The 23,266-nt window shown below is 50.7% G+C and overlaps 1 protein-coding gene across 2 annotated transcripts in view; it reads right to left on the bottom strand.

Moving 5' to 3' along the window:
* MYT1 (myelin transcription factor 1) overlaps positions 1-23,266 on the bottom strand; it is a 107,957-nt gene that overhangs the window by 28,825 nt on the left and 55,866 nt on the right. For both annotated transcript variants that reach the window (XM_029917349.1, XM_029917350.1), the window contains 5 exons: positions 17,381-17,481; positions 8,982-9,036; positions 7,957-7,987; positions 2,265-2,327; positions 1,311-1,558 (listed from right to left, as the gene is read on the bottom strand). In XM_029917349.1, the coding sequence (XP_029773209.1) occupies positions 1,311-1,558; positions 2,265-2,327; positions 7,957-7,987; positions 8,982-9,036; positions 17,381-17,481 (498 nt within the window). The remainder of the gene's footprint in view (positions 1-1,310; positions 1,559-2,264; positions 2,328-7,956; positions 7,988-8,981; positions 9,037-17,380; positions 17,482-23,266) is intronic.

The raw sequence follows: 23,266 nt of genomic DNA, 5'->3' as shown, positions 1-23,266 counted from the left end.
GAACCCTACCCCAACACAGCCTGGGAACACCCAATCCCCAGAAAAGGGGATATGATCATTTCTGTCAGCCCCTCTGCCTGGACCTGGAGACACAGTGAACTTATTTTAAGTCGTAGATGGAGAAGTCACTGCTGTTTTTCAATATGAGAAATACTCCAATATTTTTTATTAATGGTCCTCCCTTTGATATTTCCTTTCTCAAAATAAGTGAACCTGTGTCTCATAAAATGGAGCTTAGATCGTACATCAGATTTTTTCAATTGCTCCATAATTAACAAGTACTAAATGAATTTCTGTTTTTAAAAGACTCAAACCTCTCAACCGCCATGACTATGATACAGTGGGTGCTCACCACACACACAAAGGCCCCGCAGGGCAGTCAGCAAGCGTGTCCAGCATGCAGGACCAGCCATGCCATCTGCCCATTCCCGGAGGAGCCCAGCCAGGGCTGGTGCTGGAGCCCCAAACTCCCTCCTCTGTAAGAAAGCAAGCAAGATAGTCCTTTCTACCTAGAGTCCATGGGGCCACACACCACTTGAGGCCCAAACAGAGACTCGTGACGGAAGTGGGTGCAAGGACTCTCCCCGAATTGGCTCCAAAAGAAAATAAAGATCCATCTCAGACCCTGCAAGGTCAGAAGTCACAAGCAGCTTGGGGGAGGAGGCAGGGGAGGGGGGATATGGACCTCAAGTCTCAGTCCCACCCCCAGGGCTCTATAGTCTGCCAGGATTCTTGAGGGACATGGACACCTTCACACCAGCACTTGCCAAAGTCTGGGTGCCCCAATGAGGCCGGTCCTGCTGAGTCCCACAGGGAAGAAAGTGAAACAAGGAATCCCTTCATTTCCCCCAACCACTCCAGGCTTCCCTGGGCACCCCCAGGCTATTCTTTCTCAGTCTCATCAGATGCCAAGCAGACCCCTCCCTCCCACCCCCAGGCTATTCTTTCCCAGTGCCAAATGGAGTGGGGTCTATCCCCCCCACTGTGCATGAGACCCTCCCCCATGCACAGACACACAGCCCACGTCCATCTGTCCATCCATCTCTCACATGCACATAGACAACACATCCACAATCATACACACAGTGTTCGCACAGAGATGCGCCCACAGACCCCCCAAGCGCCCTGTACCATCCCTCTCCAGGAAGCCCCAACAAATGTCAGGACAAGACCTCACTTGTTCTCAGGAAGGGCTTCCTCGGCAGCCCTTTCACTAACCCAGAGTGGGCCCCCTCCCCACCCACAGGCTGTGATTCTCCAGGGCCACACTAAGCGCCCTTTATTTCAGGGGAGAAAGAGCCACAAAGCACCTTCAGCTGGTTCAGAACGATGAATCTCCTCCTGTCCTGACATTTCAGCCTCGTCCTCCTCCAGAGTTCCTTCCGATTCATCCGAAACAGAGGCGTCCTTCACCTCGGCATCCTCACTGCCATCGGTGTCCACACTGTAGCTCTCGTCCAGAGCCAGCTTCAGGGGGTGGGACTTCCGCTTGGACACCAGGTGCTCGGGCTGGGCACCCTCCAGCTTCCTCTTCTTGGCCAGAGGGCAACTCTGCAAACTGGGAGGAAGGAGTCCAGGCCCGGGGCCACCTTGTCAACACCCTCTGTGGGTCCTCCCTCCGGCGCCTCTCCTCACCCTCCGCAGGCCCCCTCCCTGTTGTGAAAGCTTGTCTTTGCATCTCATCACCGTCCCTAACTAGAAGCCCCACCACACTCAGGGCTGGTAGGCTGATGTGTTTAACATTTTACATGAATTGTCCACATTAAAAACTTTTGATTATGCTTTAAATTGCATTTTTTGCTTCTCTCATTAAGACCTAACCTCAGCAGCCCTTTCCCCACCGCTCCCCCTGTTGGGAAGGGGAGAGAACTGGCTCCAGGAGGCTCTGCTTCACACCCTCAGACACAGCCTGCTTCCTCCCACCAAGCAGGTCAGCAGGGTGCCCCCAGCCCTCCCTTCTCCACCTCCAGACCCTGCACGACCCTCACCCACCTGAAGTCAAGCTGACACCCCAGGATGACAGTGGTGACAACCAGGTAGCGGGTCATTACCCAGTGTGTAGGAGGTCTGCTCTGAGCTCTCCCCCATGGACTCATCCAGCCTCACAGCCCCCAACCGAAAGACTGCCACATGACATGCCACGGCCACACTGGCCTCAGCAGCCGCAGGCAGAGATGGAAAGTTCTAGATCTACAAAGGGCCGGGAGTGAAAGAGGGGCTCCAACACCCCAGCAGCCCAACATCTCTCCCCAGAACCTCCTTACCTGCGGTGCCTGGAGTACTTGCCCCGGATGTGTCCTGAGCCGGTGCATCCCGGGGTGGGGCAGCTGGGGGGAGACAAGCAGGACCGGTCACTCAGGGGAAGGACCCGCCCACCCCAGACCCTCACCCTGAGGAGCAGAAGGTTGTCTCCAAACAGTGCATCTCAGAATGGTTGCTTGCAGTTCGCTAAAAATTAATGAAATAACTCACCCCATTTAAATAAATGAATGGTTCATTACAATTTTATGAGTGTGTTTAATTAAAGATCTGTATGTATGAGACCAAGACTTCCAACATCGGCACCTCCTAGACGGCTTCTTTTTTCTGTGGATAAGTCTTTCCCACTGCAGGCAAACTGTCTCCAGGCTTCCAAGCAGCTGGGACACAGGACCCTCTGTGAAGCCCCCAGAAGCAGCACCTGAGGCTGGCCCAGGGGCAAAGCAGAAACACTGAGCTTCTCCATGTCACTGGTGCTTTGAGGCCCGCAACCCCTGCCAGGCATGCCCTTGGCCTGGCAAAGTAAGCAAGTGTCTTCAGGCAGGAACACTACGTAAATATCCAGGCCTGGCCCAAGCTACAGGCCCCCAGCTACGACTCTCCTCCAGAACCTGCAGCCTGGTGTGGGAAGGTGCATCCAGGAAGTCTGATGTCCCAGGGACTGCCATAAGACATGGGTGGGGGTGCTGCTGGGTCTGGTGCAGCTCCCACCTGGGAGCCAGCAAATGCATGGGGTTTGAAGATACGGCCCCCAGGAGTTCCTCACCCTTCACTGTCATCCGTCTCCCCACTAACCAAACCACAGAAAGACGGAAACTTCTGATCATGGGCACAGGGCACACCACCGACCCACTTCTCCTAGAGTCATCTCCATGTGAGTCCACAGTCCTGTGGACTGCTGAGCACATCCACAAACCACAGACTGCAGGAAGCTGCCAGCACCTCATTTTCCAGAATGGTCAACTGATGCCCAGAGAAATAGAGATGGCATGGGAGATCACCCAGAGGAGGGGTGACAGAGCCCCTCCTGGAGCAGCCATCCCCAGGTGCCCAAGACAAGAAGACCTTGTTTTTAACAGGATTGGCATCACAGGGTCTGGGCTCCCCACCTGAGATCGGGCTTTCCCAGATCCTGAGAGGGAAGGGCGGGGTGGGCCCCAGAAGGGGCACGGCCCTCAACTTCTGTCTAGACACACCTGATGGTTTCTAATTCGATTGATCATGGACCTGACTGCAGAGCACTGTGGAGCCCAAGTAGCCATGTAGGCCACGCTCGCCAACTAGTCAGGGAGAAACAGAACAGTCTGTGGAGGCAGAGCCCCACCCACCCTGAGCTCAGCAGTAGCGACAATCCCCCTGAGGCCCTCCCTGCAGCCCACCACCGTGGCTGATCTCAGTGCTGGTTTTCCTGTGTTTAAAAGGAAGAAAGGAAAGGAGAAAGGGAAGAAGGGAAAAGGAGGGGAGGGAGGAAGTAGGGGAGAAAATGAGAGAGAGGAAAGGAAGACATGCCACATTTTTTTGTGGATTTCCTTTCCAGACAGACAGGACTTACTCCTGCCCCCAGCCTGTCTATTCTAAAATCTATGCCCCAGGCTTGCTTTCACTCTCTCAAGAGCTAGCTTTGAGACTTTTCACAAAAGGTCCTTGTTATTGGGGATTTGAAGCTGAGGTCCCAATTAGCCGATTAATCACTGAGTTAATCAGGCAATTATGTGACAGCTGCTGTGGAGGCCTGCAGGCCACTGGCACTGCCCCCAAACACGTCACCAGCTCCAAGCCACACCTCCACACTCCAGTTCAGAAGAGTCCTGGCCTCTTGCCTAAAAAGAACAGGATAGGCTGGGAGCCGCCATGTGTGGAGTAGGTGAGGGTCACTCTGGGAGGAGAAGCTGGAACCCCCAGGCTCCTGCTCCCCACACAGCAGCCAAGGGAACATCCAACAGAGGCAACATGATTCCTGACCAAAGCCCAGTGGCTGCGATGCCAGCAGCCTATGCCTCACGGCTCACACAGCTTCCCTTACAAGCACCCCCAGTGTGGCGTCAGAAGGTGCTCAGGACCAGAGTGAAGAAGTGGCACCAGCTTCAGGCCTCTGGAGTCTCGTCCCAGCATGTGGGATGAGGCAGACCCAGCCAAACCCTCTCCCTGAACTGCCCAGTTTCCCTGAGTGTGGCAGAGACAAAGAGATGGTCAGGAAGGCTTACAGAGGGCCTGCTCACAGTCAGCACTGGCCACTGCTGTGAGGTATGTGAACATAGCCAATGGGTGTCAAGGGAAGTCGAGGCCAAGGCCAAGAGGAACCAGATCCCAGCTGGAGCCCCACACTCAGCGACCACCCCTCAAAGGGACTGACTTCCCTCCAGCCCTCTGAAGGCAGGTGGAGGACACCACCCCCACTGCCATCTGTCCTGCAGGCAGGAGCTGACCACTGGCTCTTAGGAGGCCCTCAGGTGAGGTCAGGTGGGCTGGGGGGTGGGGGGAGACCAGGGTGCAGATGTGACAGTTGGGCAACTCTCCTAGAACTTGGAGACGGCCCTGAAAATACTCCAGAAAGGGTCCAGCCACTTCCGTCTGCAGAGGAGTTGGGTGCCCCACCTTCACAGTAGCCACTCCAAGGTTGTGTGACAGCAGATGGGCCCTGACTAAGATACAAACAGAAGTGTTTATTGGCTCTTCACTGATGTGAAGGAAAAACCACCAGATCCATTTGCTTTCTCTTGGGCGCTCAGTATTAAATTCAGGGCACAGAGAAGCAAAGTGGGCTCCAGAGGCGGGAGAACGCAACGAGAGCCTCACCTGCTCCCGGTCAGCCTTCTGCTCTGCTCTCATCATGACAACTGCCATGCCACTGCCCCGAGAAGCAGCAGCTTCCTGGGAATTCTGCATGAGCTGGGGAAGAGACAAACTGGAGCAGGGGACAGTGGCAAATTCTGGGACCGTGAGGCATCATTCCCTCATTCAAAGAGTGAGGCCTCCCTTCCAGTGATTCTGCATGACTTTATCTAACATCACAATGTTTCTCTTCCAGGTCACAGTAAGTTTTGTCCCTGCGTTGACGCCTTCGGTGTATGCCTCACCAGGACAGGGGGCTTGTCTGCTTGTGTGACTACAGCCGCTGCTCTGCTAGAAGGCAGAAGAAGTCCTGGCTTGCAGTATCTGCCCATTCTTGTGGCAAAAAGGTGCCTACAATGGCCGACATGCACAGTTAAGGGGTGAGAACCATGAGGGCACCACAGGCCACATCCCCGCGTGTAGCGCATGGCCAGCGAGCGGTTGTGAACACAGGAGTGACTGGCACCTTCCCGGGAGAACATGTGCAATTCTTTGGCATACACTCCTCCATTTTACTCCAAGCAGCCATTCCCCGAAACTTGAAGAATTGCCAAAGAATTGTTGCTAGCAGACATCAATGCATTTGTCCCTAGATCCCCCCATTAAAAAGTATAAGGGTCTCACTATTACCAAGTAAATAGGTTGAGACCACACAAATAATGAAGCTGCTCATGCAATCCCCTCCCGCACATTGGCTGGCTCCTCTCTGAGAGTATTTCAGAACAAATCTATTTTCAGAATCATTTTTGCTTCTGCTATCTCAGAATTATAAGAGAAAACCTAGCCCTTTAGATCTGCCTTTCCAACTTCCTCCATAACTTCACCTGTTGCCTAAATTAATTTCTATTACCAAAACCCAGAGCTTCCTCGGGTCCTATGCCCAGCCTCCTCCCCTTCACTGTCTTGAAGAAGTCCCTGCTCAATGTAACACGGCCCCGGGGAAGTGGTATCTCCTCCTGGAAACCAGCTCTCCACCCTGTGCCCCTGCCCCTTTGAGCATCCATTCACTGATTCGCCCATCAGCAGGCACCTCCCCTCCAGAGAGCTAACCCCAGTGCTCAGGGAAAGCGTGTTCCGTGCCGCTTCGTTGGCCTGGTTTGACTGCCTTTCCACTCTCACCCTCCCATCCTGTGACAGAGGCTGGGGCTTTGAGCAGTGAGCAGAGTATGTGATTCAGCTCTTCTGGTTGGACAAACTTTAACCCTCTGAGCCTCGGTTTCCCCACTTCACAAACAGGACAACAGTAGCAGAGGGAAGTGTGTCCTGAGAGCAAGGCTGTACTGTTCCACTACGGCAGAGCCCGCCACACACCTGGGCTCTGACTTCAGGCCCCCCTTCCTGCTGCCCCTCCCTTTCTATGCCCCTTCCTTTCTGTTGCCAGGTCATAGCCTCAACAGTCAGAGGGATGCTGGGACACTCTGGGGTCCTCTCATTTCCCTGGCTGGCAAAAGCCACCCATCAAGCACTCTGGTGAAGAATAAGGCAGTCCTGACTTATTCAGTTAAAAGGTCCAGACTTGTTCAGTTTAGTGAGAATCTTTCCCCCTGAGAACTGAGAAGTGCTGATACCCTGGATCGATGCAGTGATGTGGGAAGGACTGTTAGCCGGTGGCAGAGAGAGCAGGGAAGGAATGGCACTGACCCTCAGAAACTAGACTGTTCTGTTTGTCCCCAGCTGGGAGTCTGGAAGCTCACAGAAACCGCCACTGGGGTGTGGTTGTCACCCGTGGCCTCTTAGCATGGACAGAGCACCAAACAGATACAGCCCTTGCCCGCTGTCTCTGGGTGCTGGGTGCTCAGGGCTCTGTGGTGTGCCTGGCACCAGAACTGCTGTGGGGAAGAGGGTGGACTTGGAGCCCTTCCATCCTCCAAGGATGAGCCTCTGGCAGGTGACCTCGGCTGTAGTCCAAGCCTGGCTTCATCTCATGGGGAATTTGTGAAAATTAAATGGGGACCCTGGTGCCCACCTGACACACTGGGACCCTCAACAACATCACTTCCCTTTCTTCTTCCATGTTTGAGCCAGAATACATTGGCACTACCCCTCCTCAGAGAAGGTGGGGGGAACTAGGTGCTGATTTTCTTGGTTGGTTGCTGGACATCATCAGCACTGTCAGACCAAAACGGCACTGAAGGCTGGCACCAAAAGAGCCCAGGCCCACAGAGTCACGGGTCCAAAGGATGTGTGGGCAGTGCTGGGGGGCAGTCCTGACACATAAGGCCTGGGGTGGCTTTCTCTCTGCCCCCCCACCCCCACGACCCCACGAGCCGAGCCCAGGGCAGAAGCCAGCAGGTAAGGGCAAGTCGACCTCTGGGGAGGAGAACCTGGCTCCTCCTGCTCTGACCCAGCAAATCGCCATAGTAGGCTGTCCTCCCTTCCTCCTCAGGGTGCTCATGCCTTGTGAGACGTGACCTAGAATCTGGAAAGTCACAGAGCTAAGCCACTGCAAAATCACCAACATAAAAAACCACTCTGCATCTGGAGTCAGCAGAAAATTTGGGACCTGGGCAGCCTATTTCCTCATCTCTGGCCAAACAGGGTCTCAGACCACCAGACACAGAAGCATTTGTGAGAGTCCCCTAATACAGCACCTTGTTGCTCGCTGGGGACCACGGGGACAGTCAGGTCCTGGTGGTGACCAGGTGTGAGAACATCTGTGCCCCTGTGTCGAGGCTGGCTGCGTGGCAGGGCCAGGGCAGAGGCAGAGGAGGGCAGAGGCAAGGTGAAGACAGCTGGACTCGTGGCAAGGAGGAAAGGGGTTCAGGGGTGTGGTTGGTCAATCCAAAGCGCCCAGTGTGGGACATTTTGGGTGTTCAGGGTCACAGGCATGCGCAATGCTGGGTGCTAGCAGAAAGCCTTTCTTACCTGAGGTCGGCACCTGTGGGCTCTGGGGGCACTGGGTGAGAGAAAGAGAGAAACAGGGAAACACATGTGGGAGTCCGAATTGAAAAGGCACATCGCCCTCATGGCACAAATGGAATAAAAAACGGACGCGATCCCAGTGAGAATGGAACCCCATCCTTTCCTGACCTACTAGAACGTCCTGCAGGGTCCAGTGGAGTGAGCTACCACCTCTAACCTGATGCTTGTGCCAGACTCTTCCCCACGAGAGGCTGGTGGTTTTGCAGAGTGGGTCAGATGCCCCACCTAATACGGGCTCTCTGGGCCCTCAGGGCCAGGATGGTATCTCTTTCTCTAATTGCAGCTATAAGTGAACTTCCAAAAGGAAACTTGACCCAGCAGATAAAGCTGGACAGAGAGAACAGATGGGCCAAGAGGCTGGTCCCTCAGTGGTGAGGCCACTGGGGGCAAAATGCACAAGGGTCCAACTGGGCAGCTCACCTGAGAAGCTCAGTGTCCTAGCCACACCATGAGGGCCACCCCTGCATGAGGACATACAGCCCTGGCCCAGTGTGTGCTCATGGAATCAGGGAGGTGAGGCTGGCCAAGGGGTCAGCAGGGCCTTGACTCTCTGTCTCCCTAACCCATTGCCAGTTCCACCTGACAACCAAGCATAGGCCTCCAGCACCAAGACCGACATCCTGGGAGGCAAGGAGGCTGGTAACAGGAGGCTGGTAGCATTTCAGTTCCAAACAGAAAGGTCTACTAACTGAGCTTTGCTTTCCCCACTCTGTGGAACCGTCTGCCTCCTCACCTCCACCCCAGGCCGCTTTGTCTGGGCCCCACAGCAGACCTCTTAGACACCTTGAGGCTGAAGAGGCCTGAAGCCACCAGACACCATGGACCCCAAGTGCCCAGTGTAAGGGGAGGAGCATTCCAGGGCCTGGTCATCACCATGGGGTTCTGTTTTCCTGAGGAAAGTGACATTTACTGCTTTAGGGCCTACGACTCACAGACAGACCTGGCGGGAAGGGGACGACGGCACTCACCTCGGAGGGCCTTGGATCGCGTACGAGCCCGCTTATCCTCATGTTCTAAGCTCATCTGCAAGCAAAAACAACTGTGATGTTAAACGAAACTCGGCACAGAACCACCCCTCGATGGCTGTGACAGGCTTCCAGCCATATTCCAGCTCAAGATTTGCTGGTAAAGGTGAATCTGTGACACAGAAAGACGAATGGGCTCACAGGAGGCGGAGGCCTGAGACCAGGAACAACAAGTATGGGGGAGGTGCTTCAGGACAGAGACCACTAGCCCTGGAGGGTGGTGTGCCTTGCCTCCTGCTCCCAGCCCTCTCACTGCACCCCCACCCACAGCCAAGCAGGAACCTCAAGCAGGAGTCCTGCCCCACCCACCGGCTCTTCGGCTCTTCGTAAATGTTAGGGCTGCATAGAATACGTCCTCCTGGCAAGGCTGAGGAGTCCCGCCCACCACTCACCAGGGGCAGCAGGTGCTAAGGTACCAAGGCAGGTCACCCACTGGGCCCCAGAGCCTGGCTTCCCACAGGAGTGAGTGCCTTACCACACTGGGATCATTCTCTTAGAAACAGGCAGCGGGGACCAGAACAGGCCTCCACAAATTGTCCAGAAATGAACGACTTTGATCTTTACCCTGTGCCATCCTGGGAAGAGCCCAAGGAAAGGCAGCCTGAACAGACCTTCCCTAAAGTGAGACGGGACGCACGATGAGTGAGTGCTCCTACACTCAATGAGCGTGTGTTCTGAGAGGTACAGGGGCCAAGGCACCACGACCCAGGGTAAACGAAGTGCAAGTTATGCACACTGCTGAAAATGTTCTAATAGCCATGCTATAAATGTAAAAGGAAACATGAAACAGATTTTAATATTAAACCTTACTTAGCCCAACCTACCCAAAACATCATTTCAACAGTAATCAATATCAAAAATTATGAATGGGATTCTGTCTTGTGCTAACTCTTAGAAACCCAGCGCATGTCCTGGATTCACACATATCTGAGTGTCACTGGCCACATGCTAAGTGCCCGTGGCCATTGTGCTGTGCAGTTCAGCTTCAGAGGTGGGAAGCAGTCTCAGGTGAAAGCCAATTTAAAACAGGAATGTATTCCAAGGGGCCATCTGGACAGAACCCACAGTCTACCCTCCCAGGGATATCGCTTCTCCAAGAGGAGGGTGAGTGGAACTTCCCAAGGGGGATGGGAGCACCCCACACAGTGCAGAAGCCCTCACATCCTCTGGCCACCCCACCTGAGCCCATCAGTACACCCCCACATTCCCTGCCCCTGACTAACTTCTGTGGGGAAAACTGCCTGTATAGTACCACGAGGGAGTCCAGGGAGAGCCCAAAGGAAGATGAAGCCTGGGAACAAGGGTCACAGAGAGGTTCAGGGTGGGGGATGCCCCCAGGGGCTACAAGTCATCACATAGAATCTTAGACCTACGCCACCCAGGCAAATCTGGGCAAATATATTATGAAGAGGTAGGATTTGGGTGGGACCCCCGAAACATTCTTTGTCTCCAAGGGAGAGAGGCCAGGTAGGAAGGGACGTCTGTCTGGCAAGATGCACCCAAGCACCCCACAGGGCTCACCACCTGCCCCAAGCCGTAGTGGAGCCTATCAAAGAGAAAGCCAGACAGCAGGAAGAAGAAGCAAGAGAAAGGAAGGAAGGGCAACACAAGTGGGGCTCTAGGGCCTAAAGACCTACAAGAGACAAGTGTCTGAGGTGTCACCCTCCAAGGAAGGGAAGGAATCCCCCCAATCAGTAAGACAAAATTTGCAAAGTGATCCTCCACCCCCCCACCCCAGGTGGCACTGGATTGATTTATGTGATTTGTTAAGGAAGAAAAATCAAAACCTGGGGTAATTTATGCAACCTGCCGACCCTCGGATACAGAGCCAGGGTGCCCTGAGCTGTGCGTTTATTACAGCCTTCCAATAGCATGGAAGACAATTACTATAATCTCTATTTTTAAAGCAGAGGTTCCCCGTGGACCAATGACTCATATTTAAAGTGAAGAGAGGAGCAGGTGTCAAAGGGACTTCATTACATTTATGAGCCTTCAAATGTCATCTGCACTGAGCCCAAGCGCAATGCCTTCAGATGTAGGCCGCACAATGGAGCTAATGCGTCTGATTGCCGGGCGCCTGCTTTCAGCTGAAATGCAATCTACAGCTCTTTTTTTTTTTTTTTTTTTTTTTTTTTTTTGTCAGTTTTCCCAAGGAAATTGGCAATCATTCTGCTAGGTTAAAGTGTGCCTTGGCAATTTGGATTTCCTGCAGATAAATTATTCAAAGAGCAGAGAATAGAGAGAGTTGCAGGGATGCGTAATGGGCGCTGCTTGCAGACTGCGAGCTCCCATTGATGAAGCTAACAGCTGTGGCATTCATTTTACCGAGCACCTTTCCATTTGCAATTTATCTGCATCAAATGGTCAATAAGTGAGAAGTTCTCTTCAGTACTTTGATTTTTAAAGGGAAAAAAATACTCAACCACAGGAAGAAAAATGGGTTAGCTCTTTAACTGGAGGATGAATCTGTGAGAGCCTGATGACGTGGGACATCAACAATGAACCAGGGAAACTTTGATTTCTAAGCTGTTTGAAACGAACAGTGGTGGCTGCCTCGGAAGCATCCAGGCAAAGCTGTGATAAAACCAGTTCCACTTGATTTACAGTTTACGTTGTTTTCCTTCCTGGAGAAGTGAAAGCACTTCAGAGGTGGATTCTCTGCTGGCCTCACGCCTGGTGTTGTAGATGGAGAACCGATGCCCATACAGCCCAGCACTGCCTAGGCTCCTGCTACTTGGCTTGCAGGCAACCCCCCAGGGCCTTCTGTCCCTCACCACTCAAAGAAAGAACACTCATTGGTACAAAGACAATGAGACACTTCCCAGTGTTTCACTGATTTATTTTTAAAAACCATTTGTTTCAAGCACAAGCCAATCAAGTGCCTATTTTTATACAGCCCAGAAATAACTAAATGGCCTCTCACCTGGTAAAAAGGCCCCTTGTTACAGCCAAGCCCACCTCAATCCCACTCTCACTGTGGGGCAGTGATCCCTCTCAAGAACATCATCTGCACTCACTTTCTGTAAGCCAACTTCCTTCTGCCACCAGGAGCACATCTTACAGCTCTCCTGCACTTCATAAGCCATCCCTCCAATCTAATTAATATTTTAGTAGTTCCGTCTTCAATAGGAAAACTATGGGGAGGAGAATAATTTACAAATGCAAATACATCTTGTTTTGCAACATCCATTAACCAGAGAGCATTGTCTCTTCATCCTTCCTTTTAACTTGCTTTGTTAGTACCATATAATGGGGCTCATTCAAGGTGTTACTATTTTGTTCTGTGATCTATTTTCTCTGTAAAGTCAAGATTAATCAGGTAAGCTCTTTTTAAACACCAACCGTTCTCACAACACCATGCTACAAAGAACAGCCCCTTTAAAGACCCATCTGCATGGCACCCTTGCCAAAACTGAGTTTCCTAAGTTGGACATTTACAAACTCAGGAACCAAAAAAGCAAATGCAGTAATTACACAGCCTTGAAACCCATGGGTTTGTCTGCATTCTTAAGCTGTGGTTGTCAGAAATGCACTCAGAACCCAGACACACAGCCGGTAACAATGCAGAAAGGGCAGACCTTCAAGAACATCCAGACATAGGATGTTCACAAGGTGTGCAATGATCCCCAACAGACTTCACACCCATCTTCACTTTTATGCTCAGAGGCTAGGTCTGCCCCACCCTCACCTCCATGTTCAGGAGCATCTGTGGTAGTCTCGAAGGGGTGCCCCTCCCCCCTCTCTCTTGCTCACATTCTTCCCCTCCCTCCTTCTGTCTCTCTCTCTCTCCCTCCCTCCCTCCCTCAGTTCTTCTTGGCTCTTCCCAGGTCTTCGCAACTCCAGCTGCCTTCCTCTCCACCCTATGCTATATCCCTGCCCTTCTGCATGGATGGCTAAGGGCCAAAGAACAGAATTCATGCTGAAGCTGTCCTGCCTCCCCAGCCCCTGCAGGAGGAGAGCCAGCCTCAGCACCCAGGTGGCAGCATCCTCACCCCAGGCGAGGGCTCAAGAGGGAGGGAACTGCTTAGACTTGAGCGCCTGGGTGGGAGTGAGGAGGCTCAGTGAATCAGTGAAGACCTGAGGGTCTTAGGATTGACAGCCTCAGGGTGGGAGGTGCTCTAGTCTTGGGAAGCAGGAAACATCTCTGGGCGACCTCTCACCAGTCAGATCTGCACCTCCATTTTCCCACCCTTTCCCCCTCACTCTCCATTCTGTGCCTTTTCATTCCCCTCATGGTCCTTGCCTCATTCTGAAATAAGCTCATTCATTCATGCTTTCAAGGTTATTGCCTCTCCTGTATAGAGCGAGGTCCCATGGCTTCATTCAAATATTGTGTAAAGACAGACAGACAGGTGAAGAGATGAATGGCGATAACTGAAAACATCTCTGAGATCCTGGAACTGTGAAATGTGGCTAGGAGCAGTAAGAGGGGCTGAACAAAGACAAGACCCTGAAGCTCTGTGGGGTCCAGACCCCCTGAGACCATGAGGGGGGGGGCATTCATCCCACCCCTGGGCTGGAGGGAGAGACACGTTATTGCTCATTTTATTTAGAATGTGTTCTAACAGCTAGCAAAGATGGAAAATTAGACTGGACTTAGAACAATTTTTTTTTAATCCACAAAGATTAAATGGATTTTGGTGTTTCCATGGGAGGGTTTTGGTGTTTTCCCTGCTGAAAGACCTAGACAAAGAGAGGGGAGCATTCACTAACTCCCAGGAGACCACAGGAAACCCTGTCTAGAAAGAAGGGGTGGCATGGGATACAGAGGGCAGAGGGACACAACAGGAGGTGACAGGTAACTGGCTATTACCCACCCTATGGGCTCCAAAAGCATCTTCCAGTGTCCCCTTTCTCCAAGGTAGGGAATGGGGTGGCAATCTGGGCTCGTTTTATTCCCTCAACTGTGCACAACCAAGGGCAATGACAACTCGCACATCACCACCGTGAAGCCCTTCCAGCAGATCCATGTTCCCAACACTGAGATGAAGCTTAACTGAAGGATTTAGGAGCAGCATTAAAGTGTGTTTCTTGCTCCTTCTCCCCATCAAGCATTCCAACAGAATCCTTCAGAACCCCCATTCCAGTCCCATATGCGGCTGCCTGCCTGCACAATCTTCCTGGCTTCCTGTTCTTTCAAAGCACATAGCTGCAAGCCGGATCAAGAGTCAGCCTGAAGAGCAGCCTTCTTCTTCAAAGATGTACGAGCTCTACTACCTCAAGAACCCTCTGCACACATCTGCTTTCCATTCTCTGATCTGTGAGGCTAAATCACATGCCCACACCTCTGCTCCCTACAATGGCTAACACAGCGCCCTTGGTTCCTTGAAATGATAGTTCTGTCCCCTCTTTGGGAGTGTCTGAAATTCTCCCAACATCCCACCCATTGTCCAACCTACTGGCAGCTGAATGAGCAGACTTTTCCTTGGTTTGTAGAAAGGATACCCCACGGAGCATTATCTAACACATGTCTTGGGAGGGGTTCTCCCAGCATCTTTGAGCAGGGACTTGTGGCTCACTCACATCCCCAAATTAAAAATTATACGCAAACAAGGATGCCTGGGTGGTTCAGTTGCTTAGCGTCTGACTTTAGCTCAGGTCATAATCTCACACCTCATGAGTTTGAGCCCTGTGTCATGGTCTGCACTGACAGTTCAGAGCCTGGAGCTGCTTCTGATTCTGGGATTCTCCTCTCTCTCTCTCTCTCTCTCTCTGCCCCTCCTTCACTTGCACTCTGTCTCTCTGTCTCTCACAAGTAAATAAATAAATAAATAAAATTCTTAAAGATTTATATGCAGACAAACAAACAAAGAAACTAAAAACAGACTCTTAACTATAGAGAACAAACCGGTAGTTACCAGACGGGAGGTGGATGGGAGGGGTGGAGGTGGGGATGGGCGAAATCAGTGAAGGAGATTAAGAGTACACTTATCATGATGAGCACTGAGTACTGTATAGAATTGTTGAGTCACTATTTTTACACCTCAAACTACTGTAATGGAAATTAAAAATAAGTAAATAAATACTTTTTTAGAAAATTATAGTTATATAGTAGACACCCTGATAAAGCAACCATGTCTGGGTCGATCTGTTTAAAACTCCAACATAGGGGTGCCTGGGTGGCTCAGTTGGTTAAGCATCCAATTTTTGCTCAGGTTGTGATCTCATGGTTTGTGGGCTCAAGCCCTGTGTTGGAGTCTGTGCTGACAGCACAGAACCTGGAGCCTGCTTCAGATTCTGTGTCTCCCTCTCTTTGCCCCTCCCCTGCTTGTGCTCTCTCTCTCAAAAATAGATAAATAAACATTAAAAAAAAAAAAAAAGGAAGAGCTCCAACATAAATGAAATCTTTACCTACCCAAGTGTAGGAATCTAATCACACCCATGAAGCAGGCCAGAAAGGCCATACCCAGTGGTGCCTCCCTCCCTTGTCAGGAAGAAGGGTTGCTAATTGTCCATGCAATCACCCTTCTCCTGTATTCAGATCTAGAGTCCTCCATTTAATATTATGTGATTGGGACCCAAATGTTTCATTCTTGAAGATCAAGAGGGGGCTTAAGTGCCTACCATCAGCGCCTATTCCTATTCTCCTTAAGATAAAAAAATAAAAATGAAGAGCTCAATGCCCAGCACTTTCCCCAAATCCACAACCACCTAATCTTTTCTAACAGCCCCCTCTCAGCCCATCTTTGAGCTGTCCACATGGCTGGTGCTGAAGCCAGAGGCACATGGCAAGCCAGGCAGTGAGTACCCACCCACTCACATGGGACTCCTCTGCTCCCATACCCTCCAGGCACTAAAGCTCCCCTACCATCGACCACCACCACCACGTAACGCCAAACTACCCTTGCTGTGTAGCACTCTGCTCTCCCATAGCCACCACTGCCCCCATGCTTCAGCCTCCCCAGGCTCCTCAGTCAGCACACACCACCTGGGCCACCCAGCAGTCCCTCTGAAAATTTGCTCTGTCAAAAGCATATCCTCCCTCCTTCTCTGACATCTTAGCTTCTCTGCTCATAACAGTAACTCAGGCCCAAACTAGAAGAAAGACTCTCTAATGGGGCAGTTGTGCAACAGCCAGTGTTGCCAGGAAAGCCTGAGCAGGGGCCATCAAGCTGCTCATAGCAGGTTCTACACCCTCTGAGTTTGTCAGCCAGAGCCACAGGGAGATAGAAACCTTCCTATCTGTCCCTTACAAAGATCCCACAATTGTAGATATAGGTTATCCAGAGCCTCTGGCCTCAGATCAAATAATTTTGTCAGTCACAATATCTCTGTTTGAATGCTCAGCACTGGAAAGGGGCAAGTGAGGAAGGCAAATTTAAGGTGGGAAACAAAAACTCAGTGATCAATACTTCAAACATCAAAACCCATGATGAACAAAATACTAAAATTTTAAATAAAGATAGGATCGGCATTACCAACTTTTCCTTTTGCCTCAGACTCCAACATAGCTCAGCAGAGCACTGATAATCTTACCAGAATAAAAGTGGGAGTGGAGATGCTTAAAAAGATGCTATAGGAGACTCATTAAAATGTATATTCTAGTCACCAGATTCAAAGGGAAAGTGTTGGGTTTGAGAGTGAACTACAAGCACCTCAAGTGGAGTAGCGACCTAAAACTTTGTAGCCCTTCCTGACTACTCCCTGGGCCATCACATCTGGGTGCCCATGTCCTGCATCATGGCTTGAATCTTTGACGGGGACCATCTCTGTGTTAGGAGAATGAGAGACCGGAGTCTGAGGTCTGGGAAGGAATGCCCACAAGTCTGTGGTCACCTTTACTTCCATCTCTGAGGGTCACCAGACCCTGGGAACCCAGCTACACCCAGAGTATGTCATGAGAAGTTCTGGAATTGGAGGCTTGGTGTGGTTGTAGGCACATGGGATACCCTGGGTTTGGGAGCATCCGTGGAGAGGCAGGAACCCTGAGTCACCTCCATCACTGAGTTCTAGGCAGGTATGAGAAGGGCATGTACCATCTACGTCCACTCAGGAAGATGGAAATAAACAAGATCAACAGACCAAGGAAAAGTCTACCAAGGATCCTCAGCCTACCGGGGCAATAGCTATGGAGGCAGCCCAGGTACGACCAGATCCAGAGCAGGGACCTGGCCAGAGGTGACAGTCTATTGTCACATTTTACTCTATTTTGAGTCACTTTTCTTCCTTTAATTTTACATTAACCAGATCACTGGTAAGCCCCCACTTACCCTCTGTCTACTGATGTGACCAGACCAAAAGTCACCTCCGTACCCATGTTTGGAAATGAGAAGGACCCCTGCCCAGACCCAGGAGGTGTGGGTAGGTATGACAGGGAAGGGGCTGCCCTCCAAGTGCCTCACCTTGCTGCGTCTGCCCAGAAGGAGCCTCGAGGTCTTGCAGTTGCTTGTTTTGTCTTCTTGTGTCCACCTCTGACTCAGCAGCTCACCCCGGAACTCATTTTCTGAGGGTCAGGAAAAGAAAACCTAATGAAGGCAGCTGTGCCAGCTCAAGGGGAGAAAAGAGGAAACTTGGACTACTCTTTTCCAAAGTATTTATGCAATCTCCCTTTTCTGGAATCCATCAGAAAGACATACAAGGTCATGGCCCCATGGCTATTCCAGGGACAAGGGACAGGAGCTCTTTGAAGAAAACTGGTCTCTGATTGGGATACTGCTCTCAGAGGCTCCTAGCACCCTGCACTCCTACACCATCTTCCTGGAACCTGCCTCGAATGGGTGTGGTTTCCACTAACAGCCACTCCAACCAAGGGGCTGATGCACATCAGGTGAGGTCCAACACTTTGCCTACTTTCCCTCCCCTCTGCCCTGGTTCCCGCCATCTTTCCTCTCCCTGTTTCTGCCTCTCTCCAGGGCAATGTATCCAGTTAATATTTAATTCCTCACATAAATTCATGTGTCTAAGCAGAGGCTGAAGGCATCAGCTGGACATGACAAAGAAATGCCTATTCCCTGCATGGCACTCCCTGTTTCCATGACAACTAGCTTTCCACAAATGCAGCTTTTCAAAGGAAGGTCATTAAGTAACCAACAATAAAAACAGGAAATGAGTATTTTCTGCCTTCTGCTTCTCTCTAGAAGTGAGTTTGGATTCTGCTGAAGGTAGGTCAGCACAGTACGATCAGGCCTGTTATCTTTCCTCCCCTCACGGGTGCACTCCAAACAGTGTTTTTCTAAAATTCCACCACTCCTGCCCTAGGCAGCCCTGTGGCTCCAGCCAGAGTATCCTCTTGTCTGAAAATATCTCCATCCCATTAAAGGGCCTCCTGTGACCTAAGGAGCCAAAACACAGAAGGAATCAGATTGGTTGTCAAGGAGACAGCCTAATGCAAGGTCTTCAAAAGAATGAGTAAAACCACCAGGATTTGACACCTACTGTGTGCACCTACTGTGTGCCTGTCCTCACTAAGCTCTGGGTCACCTGCAGGGGACCCTGTGAGGACTGGCCTTGACCAGGGAAGTGTGAGGAGTAAGGATCTTCCTGGAGCCAGGAGACAGGCCAGAAGTCATGAGCACACATTCAGTGGGGCCAGGCCACCCATGGGGTATTCACATTCCCAAACTTATGCCCTGCACTCACAAAGAAGATGCTGCAAACAGCTGGAGGGTGGAGGAGGAAGCATCCCCAGGGGGCGGAAGAGAGGAAATTTAGGAGGTGAGTCAACAAGAATCACCTGTGACACTTGACAGGGGATGAGAGTTTCTCTTGCATCTCTGGTGGCAGTGACAACTGGGAGACCCCAGGCCGCAAAGTACATGGAGTTCACTTTATACACATACCTCCCAGGAGAGAAGACACCACAGAACCCTGCACACAGGACTGATCTGCAAGGCTCAAGAGGAATTTCTTGTCACGATCACATATGTAAATATATGAGGTAACTGGGGCACATCTCACTGACAGCTGGAGGAAAGGACTTAAGACCCTAAGAATTTGGCAGAAGCAGGAGTGTTCCCTGCTCCTCACATCGCAGCAGGGACCTGAGAAGCTGAGCAGGGCCAAGCTCTTTCTGCCCTAGGTCTGTCCTGCTTTCCAGGCAAGCCCAGCTGAGGCGAACTGCAAGTCTCTGTGAAGGGGTCTCTGGTTTTCTATGCGATACTGTCACCTGCCCCTGGGGGTCTGGAAGTAGAGCCCCGGGGAATTCTCTGCAGCCTCGCATCAGCTCAGGCAAAGTACTAGGGGTCTTCAGAACATCTGCTCCATCATCACCACCTCTAAAACATCCATTCTTGCCTCCTCTGGGCAAGAGAGCCTGACAGCACCCTAGTGATACATTTAGCCCACACCCACAGGATGCAGAGCCAAGGTAAGCGAGGCACACACCCCCAGGGTCAGAACCTCATTTACCAGGACCCATCTTTACCTTGAAGCAATTCTTTCCTTTTCCGGGGAATTTTTGGCAGCAAACTATTGTCACTATTAGAAGCCCCATAAATATAACAGTGCTTCTCCTTCACTGGGCAACAACTGCACAGCCCTCTTTGTCCCCTGCTGAGGGCTGCATGTAGCTTGGCCCACAGACAAGACCCGTCCTGTCCCGGTCTTGCACAAAGGCAGCACGTGGAGCTCCCACACACCAAACAACGGCAGAGTCTCCCAGGTCAGAGGAAGGCCCTGCACAGAGACATGGGGGTCCCATCAAGTTACCCCTTCTAGAAGTCATGCTGCCAGTGGACACTGAGAAGGTGGCAGGGATGGAATGGGGTGATCCAGATCTGGGCGCTGCTCCACACCTGACCTGCAAGTCACCTTCTTCATCTACATATAAAGTGGGAGGAAAGAAGCATTTGGGGATTTAGAGCATGTGCAGAAAGTGCCCCCTCAGCATCTGGTGCATAGTGAATGGCATGAGAATATCACTTACTTTATTATCAGGAATTGCAAGTGAGGAAGACATTTTCCTCAAGTGAGGTGCTTTCTTTGGGTTCCTGGGTTTCTAATGAGGTCTTCTGAAACCTTACTCATAGACACAGACAGCTAACAAGCCGATTAGGAGCAAGTGGCAAGAACAGTGTCACTGGCTAGGACCCCTCTTTGGGACCTGGCACTGTGCTCCCTGCCTGCTCCATATTGCCCCAGCATCTACCCTTACAGAGTCCTCAAACTCACTTTTATGGGACTCTGGCAGACAGATACGCTCAGGAAAGCAACCAGGGCCTGTGAGCAGATACATCTGGGTGCTCAGGGAGGGAAATCTCTTGACACATCATTTATCCTCTCCTTCCACTAGGCCAGAGCCATGACCCAGGCTAGGGCCAGGTCTATCCCTCTACTAATGACACCCACCCACCCCAACTCAGAAAACTGCAGACCTGCAGCCAGCTCAGCCAGGCCCCTGAAAAGGCGTCATGAAGCCTTAGAGCCAGGGCACATTCTCTTTTCCACACTAGGGACACCCCCAGGTGGCTCATCTAGGACCCCACGGATGATATCTACTTCTCCTTCCAGACACTGGTGTTCTGTGCCCACTTCCAACCCCACAGACTCCTGGAGGGAGGATATGTCCTCCTAGAGGCTTCCTAGACCACTCTCCCTCTAGTCCTGCCAAACCACTGGTAGCCTAACACCTTCCTCGGTTCAAAGTCTTCCTCACACACCCCAAAATAAGAACAGATGACAAGAAGCCTGAGCAAAGGGTCAGGTAGTAATTGCAAAAAGTCTAGATGTATTCAGAGCCTACACTAGGTTTTGTGTCTGGTGAACCACAGGTGGCCTTTGGAGCCAGAGGCTGTTACCCTCTGCCCCTCACCCAGCATGTAAAGAGGAAAGGGTCTTCACATGGAGAGAGCCCACATCTGGGCTCTCCCATATCCCTCCACCCCCACCGACACACACTCATCAGAGATTCCCACCACTTAGTGGGACATGTCAGTCCCTCAGCCCTAGCCCTTCTCTGTCCTCTCTCTGTTCCCAACATTGGGAGGGAGGTCTTGAATCCCAGCTGCTACTCTCTCCATCTGGGCTTGATATCCCCTCCCTCCTTCCCACTACTGATTAAAGGGACACTAGAGTATCAACTGTGTCCTGTATTCCTCTCAAATATTTGATCACTGCCTCTAAACTGGACCCTTCCTGGGCCTTTTCCACTCTTCAAGAGGCTTGAGGCATCCATGTTTAAAGAACACAGTCTGTCTGGACTCTGCACCCTAGTTCCGCTACCTCTACATCTCCACCCCCTTCATAATTGTGTTTCTTAAGGAACTCAAAATTGCTGGCTTTATTCCCCACTCCCCTCTCCAATTGGCCTCCACCTACAGCGAGTGGAGGGTCACCACTAACTTCAATGCCACATCTCCATTGTGCTGCACATTCACTCCCTCCGTGTTCAGTAGGAGCTCCCCACTTCACCCTGCACCCCTAGCTTCTATTCCATCACCATGAAGGCTCTTTCTGTTCCACTCATCTGCCATTCCATGGCCTCCTCTTTCAACTCCATCCCTGCTCATAACACCTCACAGGACTCAAGCTTTTCCTTCCCCAGTCCAGGAAATCAGCTCCTCGAGCACAATCACTGGGGACTGTCCTGGGCCCCAAATCCTGCTACTGCTATTTACTGAATCTTGCCAGAATCTGACCACTTTTGACCTCTCCAGCTGCTTGTTTTGTTTGCAAAGATTGATAAACTGATTCTAAAATTCATATGGCACTTCAAGGAACATAGAGTAGCCAAAACAATGAAGTTGAACCCCTCTCACACCATACACAAAAATGAACACTCAATGAATCACAGATCTAAATGTGATTTACTATGTAACAGTGTAGTAAATCTTCCTGACTTTAGGTTAGGCAGTGGTTTTTCAGATGCAACACCAAAAGCATAAGCAACAAAAGAAAAAATGGGGGGGCGCCTGGGTGGCTCAGTTGGTTAAGCCTCCGACTTCGGCTCAGGTCAGATCTCACGTTCGTGGGTTCAAGCCCATCAGGCTCTGTGCTGACAGCTGGCTCGGAGCCTGGAGCCTGCTTCCGGTTCTGTGTCTCCTTCTCTCTCTGCCCCTCCCCCTCTCATGCTCTGTCTCTCTCTGTATCAAACATAAATAAAACATTAAAAATTTAAAAAAGAAAAAGAAAAAATGGATAAGTTGGACTTCATCAAAGTTTAAAACTTTTGCATGTCAAACAACACCATCAGGAAGGTGAGAAGACAACCCATAGACCAGGAGAAAATATTTGCAAATCATATACTGAAAAGAGACTTCATTCAGAATACATAAAGAGCTCTTAAAATTTCACAATAAGACAAATAACCCACTTTAAAAATGGGCAAATTGTCTGAACAGACATTTCTCCAAAAACAACATATAAATGGCTTATATGCACATGAAAAGATACTCAATAAGGAAATGCTAATCAAAACCACAATGAGATACTACCTCACACCCACTAAAATGGCTATAATTTTAAAAAGAAGACAATAACAATTGCCATAGAGAATATGAAGAAACTGAAATCCTCAAACGTTGCCAATGAGAACACAAAATGACACAATTACTTTCGAAAACAGTCTGGCAGTTCTTCAAAATCTTAAACAGAGTTACCATATGACCTAGCAATTCCACTCCAAGACACATACCCAGGAGAAATGAAAATGTATATCCACACAAAGTTTTGTACATAACTATTGACCATAGCTTTATTCATACTAGTCCAAAAATGGAAAAAAAACAAACGAACAAACAAGTGTGTCCATCAACTGCTGAACAGAATGCCACTGACTAGTATTTGGCAACAGAAAGGGTTAAGGTGCTCCTACATAGGACAGTGCGGTGACCCTCTAGGTCAGACCCAGAGACCACATACTGTGCAGTCCAATATTTATGGAATAAAATCTGCAGAATTCCCAGAAATGGGAAGTCCACAGAGACAGAGAGCAGGTCAGGAGATTAGCTTCCAGGGGTACAAGTGGGGGAGTGGCTGTTAATGGGAACAGCATTTCATTCTGGGCTGACAAAAATATTCTGAAATTAAATGTGGTGACAGAGGCATGGCTATCAATATTCTTTTTTTTTAATTTTTTAACATTTATTTATTTTTGAGAGACAGAGAGAGACCGTGTGGTCAGGGGAGGGGCAGAGAGAGGGAGACACAGAATCCAAAGCAGGCTCCTGGCTCTGAGTTGTCAGCACAGAGCCCAACGTGGGGCTCGAACCCACGAACTGTGAGATCGTGACCTGAGCTGAAGTCGGACACTTAACCGACTGAGCCCCCCAGGCGCCCCGGCTATCAATATT

Source organism: Suricata suricatta, chromosome 12 (genome assembly GCF_006229205.1).
Source record: "Suricata suricatta isolate VVHF042 chromosome 12, meerkat_22Aug2017_6uvM2_HiC, whole genome shotgun sequence".
Lineage (NCBI taxonomy): Eukaryota > Metazoa > Chordata > Mammalia > Carnivora > Herpestidae > Suricata > Suricata suricatta.
Note: the sequence above shows the minus strand (reverse complement) of the source record. Positions and strands in the feature narration are given on the sequence as shown.